Source organism: Pelodiscus sinensis, chromosome 3, assembly GCF_049634645.1.
Source record: "Pelodiscus sinensis isolate JC-2024 chromosome 3, ASM4963464v1, whole genome shotgun sequence".
NCBI classification, from domain to species: Eukaryota; Metazoa; Chordata; order Testudines; family Trionychidae; genus Pelodiscus; species Pelodiscus sinensis.
In genome coordinates, this window is record NC_134713.1 from 119,677,070 (window position 1) to 119,690,853 (window position 13,784).

Consider the following 13,784-nt stretch of genomic DNA (forward strand, 5'->3'; position numbering starts at 1 on the left):
CACCACTGAGTCCCTCAATGTTTGTAGTAAACACAGAAAATGTTCAGAATTAGGTGTTTAAACCTTACTTAGTTTTTGAAAAGCTGTTTGTTTTTTTCTTAATACTTCTGGGAAAAGTAGGAAGCTGTGAGAGTAAGCCCTCACTCATGTCAGTAGTGCCACTGAAATCAATGGACTAATCACTTGAGAAAGGATTGCAGGTAAAACCTCAGTATGATTGTGCTGATGTGCAGTTGGTGCTTAAGATGCACTTCCAGTATACGCAGCTGTTAAGAATTTAGAACACAAACTTGGTGTTTGTTTAACTTTCATGAGGGTTTTAGATGGAAATCAAAGCATCATATTATGGCTAACCTCTATACAAATATTTCAGCTAAATATCAACACCTATTTGCCACCCCATATTTAGAAAGCTGATGATAAGTCTGGATCTGGAGTTGCAGCTTGAAACCCTGATTCTGCCAGAAAAAATGCATTATACGGAAGCAAATGGCTGGGAGTTTTCACAAGTACTTGAAAAGCATATGTTAGCTTTTTACAACCCATATACCAATCAGCTCTTTTCAGTTTCAGTGTTAAAGTAAAACTAGCTTTAAAAATCTCACAGTATTGATTACTTTTTTAATGTTGTTTTATAGGGTTTTATTTTTAAAAACATCATTTTCTCTGTTTTTCAATCATTTTTATTGTAACATCATATTTTAGTGAATGATCTCTTATTTTTTGTTGTCAAATTAACTAGTTATTCACTTCTAAGCAGCAGTTTCACTTAAGTTATATTTGGAGCCATGGTCATGAAAGTTGTAGTAACTAATGGCTGACTTAAAATCACTGTTTTTATCTTCTAAATGCATGTCATTAGCAAACCATTTGGCTAGGTGCATCTCCCCAGTGCTTCTGACACAAGTAGCTGTGTGTTCAGAACTTCAGAACTAATAGAGCATAAAAAATACACTCTTTCATCCCTAACAAGGCATTCTTTCTAGTTCTCAGTTAAGGTCATTGGTGGGGAAGAAATTTTGCATTGTTAGTCTCCTCCTTTGTCACTCGCTGAAAGTCTGTACGTTCTGTGTCTATACTGAAAATTTTCTAATACTCCAAATATATATTTTCTTCAAGAATAAAATTAAATTTAGATAAGATTCCATCATCCTAATTATTTCTGAATATTTTTCATATTCAATATATCTTGTAATATTTTCTGTGCAGTGGTAATAATGCCTGACATGTTTTAAAATGCTATCAGTATATAAACTAATAAATACTTAATATTCCTGTGAGACAGATGAGCAGGGTTGGGCTTCTGAGCACCCAAATCCTCTCCCTGAATGATTCCTACAGTAACAAGAGAAGGGAGAATGTCCCAATTGGGTGGCTGGATGACTCCCCTTTTCACTCAGCACTCTGTGTGTCTGTGCTCATGAAAGAAATATGTTTGCCAGCCGAGAAATAGGCTGGACTGGAGAGTTACTGGACTTGAGTTACTGTTGCAGACCACCTGTGTTTGGAAATGAGAGAGCACTGTTAAGGATAGCCCTGAGAATTTCTGTGAGATGAGGAGTCTGTTGGCATGAGTTATACCTTGTTTTCATCATTTCCTCAGTGTTGCTTGATAACTCTGCCTCAGAGCTTTACAAACTCTTCCTGGGCTTGTATGTTTTAAAAGAGTTGGTAATGTTATGGTGGTATTGACAGTAAATTCTTGGGAAATTTGTTTATGTAAGTTTTCTGCTTTACCAAAAAGATTTAATTTTATTGATAGGAAGGCATTTTGTCAGGTAGAAATGTGTTTTTTACAAGCCACTAGTTTTTATATTGGGTATAAATGTTAACTAATATACATACTTTATTTTATGTCTTTCAGCGTGCAGCTCATTCCCAGGAAGAACTGCGAGATGATAAAGTTTTCCAACCAGAAAGGAATCGTCTGGAGGTGGTTATAAGAAAGGATATAGAGTATGTTGATCGAAAGTCAGATAGTGATCCATGGATGAATTCATCTGTAGATTCAAGCACATCCAGCCAAGAGCATCTGAACCATTCCTCCAAACCAGTTTCCCCTGGTTCTTGTTTAACCAAAAGTGGACCTGGCCGTTGGAAAACTCCAGCTATCAGTCAGCCAACACCAGTGGCAGCTTCCCAGCCCATCAGAACAGACCTTCCTCCTCCACCACCTCCACCACCAGTACATTATGCAGCTGATTTTGATGGACTGCAAATGGATTTGTCTTTGCCTCTTCCACCTCCTCCCCCTCCAAACCAGCTAGGAACACAATTATCTTCACAGGTAGCGGCTGCAGAACATAAAAAGAGAGAGGAGCATCAGCGGTGGTATGAAAAGGAGAAAGCACGTCTAGAGGAAGAGCGAGAGAGGAAGCGTCGTGAGCAGGAAAGGAAATTGGGCCAGATGCGTACTCAGCCACTAATTCCTGCTCAGCCTATGGTTCCTCCTGTTTCTGTGCAGCAGCTGAAACTAGAAAAGCCTGCAACATTGCAGAGGTCCCAGGACACAGTCATTCGAGAGCTACAGCCACAACAGCAACCCCGAACCATTGAACGAAGAGATCTGCAGTACATCACCATTAGCAAAGAAGAACTGTCCTCTAGTGATAGCTTGTCTCCTGATCCCTGGAAACGGGATGCTAAGGAGAAGCTAGAGAAACAACAACAGATGCACATTGTGGACATGCTGAGTAAAGAGATTCAGGAACTTCAAAACAAGCCTGATCGTACAGCCGAAGAGAACGACCGCCTGCGCAAGCTTATGCTCGAGTGGCAGTTCCAAAAAAGACTCCAAGAGTCAAAGCAAAAAGATGAGGATGATGACGAGGAAGAAGATGATGATGTGGATACCATGCTCATCATGCAACGGCTGGAGGCTGAAAGAAGAGCAAGGGTAAAAGGGGGTAATCCTTTCTAGGCACAAGTATAGCAGTAAACCTGTGTTTTCTAGTAGACTGGTTAAACAAAATTTGAAATTGTCATAGGATAAAGGAGGACTGGACTGTCTTAATGTCCCTGTCTTTCATTATATAGAAAATGCTAAAGAAAAATGTTTCCAACAACCTTGGTTTGGCCAGTTAAAATGGTGTATTATAAAAATATGATGCTACTAATCGCAAAGATCAGAGCAAAATGTTTTTTGGCTGTAAAACTTTTCCTTTGGTGAAATGGCATTCCTTGTGTAGATAGGGAAAAGGATAGTTATTGACTAATTCCTCAAAGTAACATAAGCAAGTTATGCCTCATGTGTACTCTGGAAGTTTTACTTATGGAGGATGAAAATTAAGGTCTTTGGAGAGGGACCAAAAATGGGCAGTGTTTCTTTAGTATCTTTATTTTAACTCCATAGCTCTTATTTGGCGGCTTTACTGGTGAAAGCCCTTGATATTTACAACTGTTAAATGAAAGAAGGTAATGCAACTGTATGTCATCTGCTAAAGTTATTCTGCCTGTTCTGTCTTCACTGAGAAACTTGTTTCCATATAGAAACTATTATTTTTCTTATGAAACACCACCACAGGAATACCAAATTACAAGTTAATAGTTTTTCTTTGAAGGATATATAAACTAGCTCCTTAGATGGTTGAGCATCTTTACTACTACATGTCTTTATAAGAGTTGACTTAATTCTATAGAAAGCAAATGCAACACAACAAGAAATATTTATGAACATTTATTTGACAGTATAGAATAACTTTTTTTCTTCTGGATTGTTTCTGGCAGCTTTTGGCTTTATATTAGCTTCATTGGCACTAAAGCCTTGCTAGCATTTGAATTCCTAAACTTAATCTTTGTGCCCTTGCCAGTCTGTTGCTTTCCTCTTACCTTGTGGCTAACTTTGATTGTTTTGAAGCAATAGATACACCACACTTAAACTGATGGAAGTCTAAATATATCCTTGGCAATGTGATAAATCCGTGTTTAACACATAAGCAGTTAACTACAGGCATTAAAATACATATAACACTGCCATTTGCACAAAAAAGTCTTTGTGCTAACATTTTTATTATTGTTTGACGTAAAAAACCACATCATTAATGGGTTGAGTAGCCAACTGTATTATATAACATTATATCGTTCTTCTCCACGAGGTCTGAATTTTAAATATTAGTTGGTGACATTTTCCAGAATTTTAGAACATTAGCGGCTTTGCACAATCCTAGCCTGAATTATAATGTGGAAAAAGCTTCATGCCTAAATTAAAATTAGCTCTTTGCCTGCTCTTTAAGAAAAGATAATGTCTGCAGTACTGCTGTGGTGTTATCTGTCAATCCAGAGATGCACATAAGCATGGTATTTCTAAGGACGATCATCATTAGCTCTGTTTTTTGAGTATATGAATAGCTAATCTGAAATGTTACCACAGTTAGGGCCCTGGAGGTTTTCACTGCTCAAATAGTTTAGCTATATAGTGTCCAAAATTTTTCCTTTTTTTGGCGTTTACCTTTCTATAACAGCTGAAGTATCAAATCAAAGGGAAATGCTTTTGGCATAGTGCAAATCTAAACTTACCTTTATTTTTACTGTGCATCTTTCTTTTTTCCCTTTTCTTATTATCTGCAGCAGACTGCTGTGCCAGCAATCTCTGTTCTAGATTTGGTATGTTCTTGTTTCTTTCTCTTCAATACCTCTTCCCGTCTTGGTATTTTTGTTTTTCTGTATTAATAATGATCCGATATGCATTGGATGTTGTCTTTACCATTTCTGGGGTGTTCTGAATCAAAGTGTGATACAGTACTGTAAGCATGCATTTTGAATATTTCTAAATCTGTTCTTATTCCCCCTCTCTCTCGCCCCCGCTTCTCTCCTTTTAAATGTTGTGTTCTGTCGGTGGCTTTGAATTGTTTGCAGCTGTGATCTAATATGAAACTCCGTGTTTGATATTTCTATGTAAACATATAGTCCTAAAATCTTACTAAGCAGTTGGATGAGATTTTCATTTTCACTTTTCATTTTTAAAACCTAATCATAGAAACCTTCTCCCCTCCATTCTTCAGAGATTTAAATAAACTTGTTTTAGCAGCTTAAATGCAAAAGATTTTTCAATTCAATGACACCATAAACTTACATGGCCTATTAGATTAAAAAGGCATGTTCCCTGTCCCCCCTTGTGATATACCTTAGTTTCTCCATTAATTGGCAAACAATGTTTTCTTAATTTCTTATATTTTTCGGTAATAGAATGAAAACTCAGGACAACAGCTCCTAAACTAGTATGTCCAACTAATTTACAAACACAGCCAGAAAACTGGCATTGCCTTATAAGACCAATTTATAAAATGTATGCTTCACATAATTTATAATGTGCATTTAGTATTTCTGTGCCAGATTACTGTTATAAGCAATCTCAAAGTCCTCTGGCAGCAACAAAACAGTTGCGCTTTCTCAGTTTTCTAAATGAAACAAGAATATTCAGAAAAGTCATGAATTTTCCAGCTTCCGATGTTGCTTGCCATCTCTCACGGCTTTTATTGCATCTCTTGCAATACTTGGTGTGGTTTTTTTTTCTTAAAGCTCCATTTCTTGGAATCATTGTGTTGAGAATCTCAGTTTTAATTTTTACAGTGTTCTGGAAAAGCTTGAAAATGTAAACCCTAAAGGCAAAAAAAAGAAGACAAATAAAAAGAGCCACAAATGTATTATTTTAAAAAAGTCGTCATTTTAAAGACAGTCTTTTTAAAGACAGTGTGCTAGTTTTCATGATGTTTTTCCTTTAAATTCTCTGGGGCCTTTACTGATTCTAACTGACCCTCCCTCATATTAAACATGTATATAAAGATACATTTAATTTTTTTAACTTATAAAAATAAAGTTACTGTTTCTAACAATCCCATCTTTATATTTACAGTTTGAAGTCCAATGTGCACACATTATTCCCATGAATTAAGATCAACAGCTCTTTTTGCACTGTTTTTTTTTTTTTTTTTTTTAAATTTTAACCTCCTTGGGCTGTCATGTAAGGGAAATAGGCTATCTACTTAAAGATGGGATATGTAATTAATGGACGTTGTGTATTAAGTTTTGAGCAGAGGCACATCATGCTGCCTTTAGAGAACTGGGGAATATATTGGTACTTGTGCAGTCTGGGCTGTTATTCACTTAACTTGTCAAAGCAGTACCATGTGAGAAGAATTAGTGTCAGAATCAATAGAAGTGGAAGGGAACTCAAGAGGTCATTGAGTCCAGTCCCCAGCCCTCACAGCAGGACCAAGCACTGTCTAGATCATCCCTGACAGGTGTCTGGCTAACTGTTCTTAAATATCTCCAGTGAGATGATTATTTAAAAACATTTTACTAAATGACCCAAAAGCATCAAGGGAGGCAGTGTCACGGTTTAAAAAAAAAATCCAACTACCTAGCTTAAAGGAGAAGTGAAGGCAAGTTACAAGAAATAAAAATATATTAAACTGGAAAAAAAGGGAAGCTGATGGTAATGAATATAAATAAGATGAAGTTATTCACCTTATGCAGCAATGATGGTTATAATATAGTTCCTTATTAGCGGGAACAGCTTGGAAGAAGCTGCTTGGCTGTGATCCCAAGTTAGACTGTTGGAAATCCAGGCTGGCCACACAGCAGGAAACCAAGGATCATGGCATCAGATGAACTCTTGATGTTTTATGTGGTAAACCAACCTTCCTAGGATAAAGAAAAAGTTTGTTCCTACACCTGTTACATCCTGGATATCTGTGTATCCTCTTTTTCTATCCTTTACTATTTAAACACAAAATATCTAAGGAAAGATACTGAGTATAGAGCAAATGAACTTGTTTTTCATATGTATGTAACTTATCTCTCTTCACATAAGTAGTATTGTAGCTCTTGAGCTGTGCTGTGGGTCTTAAACATTGACAGATGTCCCTTTTACAATGTCAGACCAGACAGGTGTGCAAAAAAAAAAAAAGATTAGAAAAGACTTGACTCCAAATAATCAAACTAGTGCATGGGACTCTTAATTTCAAGAGTCCTATTGATGTAAATGGGACTTGTGGGTAAATTTTCTTCCCTGTTCTGAAAATTTAGGAATTAAATTGTGCTTCATTCACCATTGGTCAGGTTAGTGTAGAGTATTGTTGTATATGGTCACAGAAGTGAATTTCTTCAAACAGTGGGAGTGCCTTGCCATCTCAGCAGTCCTTCCTTAGTGTGTGACTATTGCTAAATAGAAGCTAGTTCTTCTTCAAGTGCTTGCTCATGTCCATTCTGATTAGGTGTACGCGTGCCGCGTGCACGGATTCCGGAGCTTTTTTCCCTTAGCAGTATCCATAGGGCCAGCAGGGAGCCCCCTGGAGTGGTGCCGGTATATCGGTGCATATATACCCCTGCTGGCACTCCCACCCCCAGTTCCTTCTTACTGCCCGTGACGGTAGCTGGAGCATACTTCAGGCTGATAGCCTCTCTCTTAGCAGCTTATTTCTTATCTGTTGTATTATAGTTCTAGTTGAAGTTTTTATCTAGTTAAGTAGTTAAGTGTTGTAAATATTTAGTTAGATGGGGGAGCAGTGGAACCCTCCCGTGAGGGGAGGGCATGCCAGGGCCCCAGGGCTTTAAACCCTGTGCTTCCTGCTCCAAACCTATGCCCTGCGGAGATCCCCACTCAGACTGCCTAAAGTGTCTGGGTGAGGCCCCTCGAGCTGAAAGCTGCTCTGTCTGTAAGAGCTTTAAGCCCCGGACCAAGAAGGAGAGGGACTTCCGGCTGAAACTCCTGCTAATGGAGTCGGCACTGCAGCATCAGAGCGAGGAGCGGCCTCACTCTGCTCGCAGCACACCGTCGGCGGCACCCCTGTCGGACAGCACGGCACCGAGGCACAGATCGCAGTCCCCGGTGCCGAGGGCCTCCAAGAGCTCGAGGGGACGCTCGGTAGAGAGGAGTGCCCAGAAGGTGCGCCCTAAGGAGGGGCACCTTTCTTCTAAGTCCTCCAAAAAGAGGCGTAGCCCGGACAGGGGCAAGAGCCCGGGGCAGCCCGTGGGGCTAGGAGAGGTCCGTCGGCCCTCCACCCCAGAAACTTTTGAGGCGGCCCGGGACCTCATTCACATGGCTGTGGATGAAGGGGAGGGCCCGGTGCCGCAGGAGCGGACCGCGCTGGCACCGGCCTTAAGTGCCCCCCAGCAGGCTATGGCCGGGTCGTGGGACCCTCTGGACGAAGGGCAGGCCTCGGCCCAGCAGCAGTTTTCCTCGGTGCCGGGAAGAACACCGACACCGGAGCCAGGACGAACACCGGAGCCAGGACGAACACCGGCACTGACCCCGGGCCCCTTCCCGACGGCACCGGGAGCGAGTGCGCTTGCGGCGCCAACGGCACCGGTGCAGGATCCGGTGCTGCACACGGCCCCCTGGGCGGTGCAGGGCCCCGCACCGTACTATGCGCCATCTGCGGTGCCACAGCAGGCGCCCCGCACGGCACCGACGCTGATGCCTCTCCCGGCACTGATCCCTGCTTACACCTTGGGAGCGCAGCAGCAGGGCGCGGCACCGCTGCACATGATGGCACCGGAGGGTTATGTACCGGCCTATCAGATGCAGCCAAGTCGGTGGCATCGGCCAGGTCTTCATATAGGTCACGGCCCCGTCATAGGTCTCGCTCATCGGTCAGATCATCTCACCGGGAGCCGGTGGACCAGCAGCAGTGGCAGGGGCAACCCCAGTGGGCTTTCTGGACGCCCTGGGCATACCACCAGGCCCAGGGGCATACCACCAGGCCCAGGGGCCTCCCCCTACGGGGCTGGCAGTGGGGTCGTCCCGAAGGAGTAGCACCCCGTCTGCCACCCCCTTGACAGCCCCCCCGCCTGGAGGCAGCTCATCTATGGTGGCGATGCCAAGACCCCCGGTTATTGGTCAGGGGCAGGGGGCTATGTCCCAGCTGGGCTCAACCTATGTGGACATCTCTGCCCGGGGGGAACCAGGGGTACAGATAGCTGAGGAAGAGGCAATTCCTTCAAGGGAGTTCTCGTCGTCTTCACCAGACGAGGCCCTGGCCAACCCCGCGCCCCAGCCCCCGTCGATGGACTCCAGGGCGCACCAGGAGCTGTTCCAAAGGCTGGCGGTCAATCTTGCAGTCCAGCATGAGGAGGTTCACGAGGACCTAGATCCTATGGTGGACATCGTAGCGGCAGCGGGCCCTGGTCGAGTGGCGCTCCCACTGAATAAAACGGTGGACAAGCTGTCTAAAACTCTGTGGCAGACACCGGCTTCTATCGCACTGACCCAGAAGGGGGTCGAGAGAAGGTACTATGTACCCCAGGAGGGGCACGAGCATCTTTTTACCCACCCGGCTCCGGGATCCATAGTGGTTCAGGCCGCTGGGCAGAAGGAGCGCCAAGGGCCTCCAGGTCCTACTCCGAAGGCGAAGGAGCCTAGGAGATTGGACCTACTTGGTCGGAAGGCCTACGCCACGGGGGACCTCCAGCTGTGTATAGCTAACCAGCAACTGATGCTGGGGCGTTATGCTTTTAACACATGGGCGTCTATGCAGAAATTTGCCAGCCAGCTTCCTCCCGAATCCCGCCAGGAATTCGGGGCCCTGACGGAAGAGGGACAAGCAGTGGCGCGTACCTCTCTCCAGGTGGCCTTGAATGCAGCTGATTCGGCAGCCCGCACTATGGCCACAGGGGTTTTTATGAGGCGTAGTGCCTGGCTGCAGGTGTCTGGCATCCCACCCGAGGTGCAGACCACCATTCGGGACCTGCCCTTTGAGGGGCCGGCCTTGTTTTCAGAGCAGATTGATTCCAAGCTGCATAGCTTGAAGGACTCAAGAGCGACCCTGAAGTCGCTAGGGATACATACCCCGGCGCCTCAGAGGCGCTCTTTCCAGACTAGACCCTACCCTAGAAGGGGGCAAAACAATGATAGGGGTCGCAGGAGAGGCTGCAACAATAGCTGTCCTGACTTCTTCAGAGGCAGGCATAGGGGCCCTCGGTCAGACTCCGAGAGAGACTCAGGTCAGTCACCCGGTCACCAGACTAAGCCCTCATTTTGAAGGTATGCCAGAGAGCAGAGTACCAGTAGCGCCTATCTGTCCACCCTTTGGGGACCATCTTTCCCTCTTTTACCAGGAATGGTTAAAGATCACGTTGGACCGTTGGGTCCTAGACCTGGTGAAGCAGGGATATACTATCGCCTTCCTTTCCTACCCCCCATCCCCTTCCCTTTTCAGGGACCCCCTCTCACGAGACACTCCTTCAGCAGGAGGTGTCCAACCTGTTGACGCTAGGGGCCATAGAGTGCCCCCAGACGTAAGGGGAAAGGGGTTCTACTCCCGCTACTTCCTAGTACCCAAGGCGAAAGGGGGCATGCGTCCCATACTAGATCTCCGAAACCTGAACACCTTTATAAGGAAGACAAAGTTCAGGATGGTGACGCTAGCCTGCATCATCCCATCACTCAGAAAGGGGGACTGGTATGCTGCTCTCGATTTAAAGGATGCATACTTCCACATTTCAATTTTTCCAAGTCACAGAAAATTCCTACGGTTCACGGTGGGACAGGATCACTTCCAGTTTACAGTCCTCCCTTTTGGACTGTGTACAGCCCCGAGAGTCTTTACCAAATGTATGACGGTGGTAGCCGCGTTTCTGCAGCGGCACAGGGTCCAAGTGTTCCCATACCTGGACGACTGGCTCATAAGGGGCAAGTCTCGAGAACAGGTGTTGGATCATGTCTCAAGGGCCAGGGTTTTGTTTGAGGGTCTCGGCCTCCTCATAAATGAGGCCAAATCACTGCTAGAGCCCACGCAAGTCATAGACATTGTGGGGGCCCATCTGGACTTGTCTTTGGGCAAGGCGTCCCTACCGAGAGACAGATTTATGACCATTCGCTCTCTGGTAGTGGGGCTGCAGGAGTTCCCGACTACGACGGCGAGGACCTGCATGAGGCTCCTAGGCCATATGGCGGCAGGCACTTACGTGGTCCAACACGCCAGGCTGCGCATGCGCCCATTGCAGGGGTGGCTCAAGGTAGCGCACAACCCCTTGAGGTCGCCGCTAGACGCGGTAGTGACTATCCCTCAGGACATTCTTCGTTCGCTGGACTTGTGGAAGGACGAGGGCATGGTGTGTGCGGGGGTCCAATTCACCAAGCTGTCCCCGTCAGTGCAGCTGGTCACGGATGCTTCGGACGTGGGATGGGGCGCTCACCTGGGCAACCTCAGGACGCAAGGTACATGGCCAACAGAGGAGGCTCACCTCCATATAAATATCAAGGAGCTGCGGGTGGTCAGGTTGGCCTGCAGGGTGTTCCTTCCCCACTTACAGAACAGAGTGGTGGCGGTGCTGACAGACAACACTACGGCCATGTTCTATATCAACAAGCAGGGTGGGGTACGTTCCTCTCCCTTGTGCCGGAAAGCCCTAGATCTATGGGAACTGTGTATAGCCCACGGTATTTTCCTGGAGGCATCTCACCTTCCGGGAACCAGGAACGGGCTAGCGGACAGGCTCAGCCGTTCGATCCAGGCGCACCAGTGGGTGCTAAGGTGGGATGTACTTCACGGGGTCTTCCAAAGGTGGGGGTTTCCCCGCCTGGACCTGTTTGCAACTCTGAGCAACGCCAAGTGCAAGGAGTTCTGTTCGTACATGGGGCACGGTCTGGGCTCTCGGGGAGATGCACTGCAGGTCAGCTGGCCCAAGGGCCTACTCTATGCCTTCCCCCCGTTCCCTCTGATCCATGACACACTCCTCAGAGTGCAGAGGTTCAGGGCCCGGATCATCCTGATAGCGCCAGTATGGCCTCGACAGTACTGGTTCACCACCCTGCTGGATCTGACTGTGGAGGGCCCACTCAGGCTACCCCTAGTGCCAGATCTAATCACTTAGAGCTGCGAGGCCGGGGTGGCGCTCCACCCAAGCCTTCCATCTCTCCACCTAGCAGCGTGGCTCCTCAGTGGCTCTCAGTGACGGAGTGAGCCTGCTCCAGAGCAGTCCAGGAGGTCCTCTTAGAAAGCAGAAAGCCGTCCACTAGAGCCCTTTACGAGGCTAAGTGGAAGAGGTTTACTTCCTGGCTGGAGGGCAGGACGCTCGCTCCAGGTAAAGGGGCAGTTCCGACTCTCCTGGAATTCCTTCTCCACCTGCGGAAACAGGGCCTGGCCACAGCCTCCCTAAGGGTGTACCTGGCGGCCATAGCGGCCTTCCACGCCGGGGGGGGGGAGAGGGCAAAGGTCTATCTTTGCCAATCCCTTGGTTAAAAGATTTCTAAAGGGAGTCGACAGGATGATGCCATATGAGAGACCTCCGGTACCGGCTTGGGACCTTAACCTGGTCCTGACTGCCCTTATGAAGCCCCTGTTTGAGCCCCTGGCTTCATGCTCTTTGATACATCTGTCCTATAAGGTAGCTTTCCTCGTGGCCATTACCTCGGGCAGACAGGTGTCAGAGCTTAGGGCTCTCACCTCAGAACCACCTTACACGGTGTTTTTTAAAGATAAGGTGAGGTTGTGTCCACACCCGGGGTTTCTTCCGAAGGTGGTCTCGCACTTCCACATGTCCCAAGATATTTACCTGCCAGTGTTTTACCCCAAGCCACATGCGTCGCCCAGGGAACAGGCTCTGCACTGCCTGGACGTTAGGAGGGCGTTGGCTTTTTATATAGATAGGACACGAGAGTTTCGTAAGTCAACTCAATTGTTTATTTCAGTGGCGGAAAGGATGTGTGGTCAGCCAGTCTCGGCGCAGCATATATCCTCGTGGATTACTTCCTGCATTCGACTGTGCTACGAGGACGCAGGTAGACCACCGCCGCGCATAACAGCACATTCCACTAGAGCTCAGGCAACGTCGGCGACGTTCCTGGCCTGCGTGCCAATCTTGGAAATCTGTAGGGCAGCAACCTGGTCATCGGTGCACACCTTTGCAGAGCATTATGCAATCACGCAGCTGGCCAGGGAGGATGCTGCTGTCGGGACAGCAGTTCTGTGCTCTGCAGAATAATAAAATAGTAGTCAGTCACCTTCTGACCCCACCTCCGGAGGGGGGACACGGCTAGGGACTCACCTAATCAGAATGGACATGAGCGAGCACTCGAAGAAGAAGAAGAGGTTACTTACCTCGTAACTGTAGTTCTTCGAGATGTGTTGCTCATGTCCATTCTGCATCCCACCCACCTCCCCGTGTTGGAAGGAGCCGGCAAGAAGGAACTGAGGGGGTGGAAGGGCCAGCAGGGGTATATATGCATCGGTATACCGGCGCCACTCCAGGGGGCTCCCTGCTGGCCCTATGGATACTGCTAAGGGAAAAAAGCTCCGGAATCCGTGCACGCAGTGCGCGTACACCTAATCAGAATGGACATGAGCAACACATCTCGAAGAACTACAGTTACGAGGTACGTAACCTCTTCTTATCTAGGTCATACAGATATGACATGTCATTTTAGAGTATCACTTGATCCTCTCCCACTACAGCCTTATTTAGTCTGTTCTTGGTCTGTTTCCTAGGATTTGGATCTAGAATAGCCTCTGATCTGGCTGGCACATTCCATCCTGATGTATTTGTCTTTCCAATATTACTGTGGTCAGCACATGGACATCAACTCCAAAACTGTCATTGCTATAGATTTTTTTTTCTTTCTATGTTGGTGCTCTAGAAATACAAATACAGTAAAACCTGTGTTATCTGGCACATTCGGGGATTAGGATGTTCTGGTTATCTAAAAATTCCGTTATCTGAGGGTCCCATCAACCTAGGAAAAACCAATGGACAATACTAGTAAAACTCAAGTTTTTAATATTGGGGGTTTTGTAGTGTGAGGCAGTTGGTCTCACATTTCTATTTTGAGTTAAAGATGATTAGTA

General features: G+C 46.3%; 1 protein-coding gene across 17 annotated transcripts in view; it reads left to right on the forward strand.

Moving 5' to 3' along the window:
• The window catches only part of AFDN (afadin, adherens junction formation factor), a 210,140-nt gene that overhangs the window by 179,263 nt on the left and 17,093 nt on the right, over nt 1-13,784 (forward strand). For all 17 annotated transcript variants that reach the window (XR_012902768.1, XM_075924660.1, XM_075924647.1 and 14 more), the window contains one exon: nt 1,865-2,896. Coding sequence is in view for 16 of the 17 variants with exons in the window: in XM_075924660.1 (XP_075780775.1) it covers nt 1,865-2,896 (1,032 nt within the window). In the remaining variant the exon portion in view is untranslated. The remainder of the gene's footprint in view (nt 1-1,864; nt 2,897-13,784) is intronic.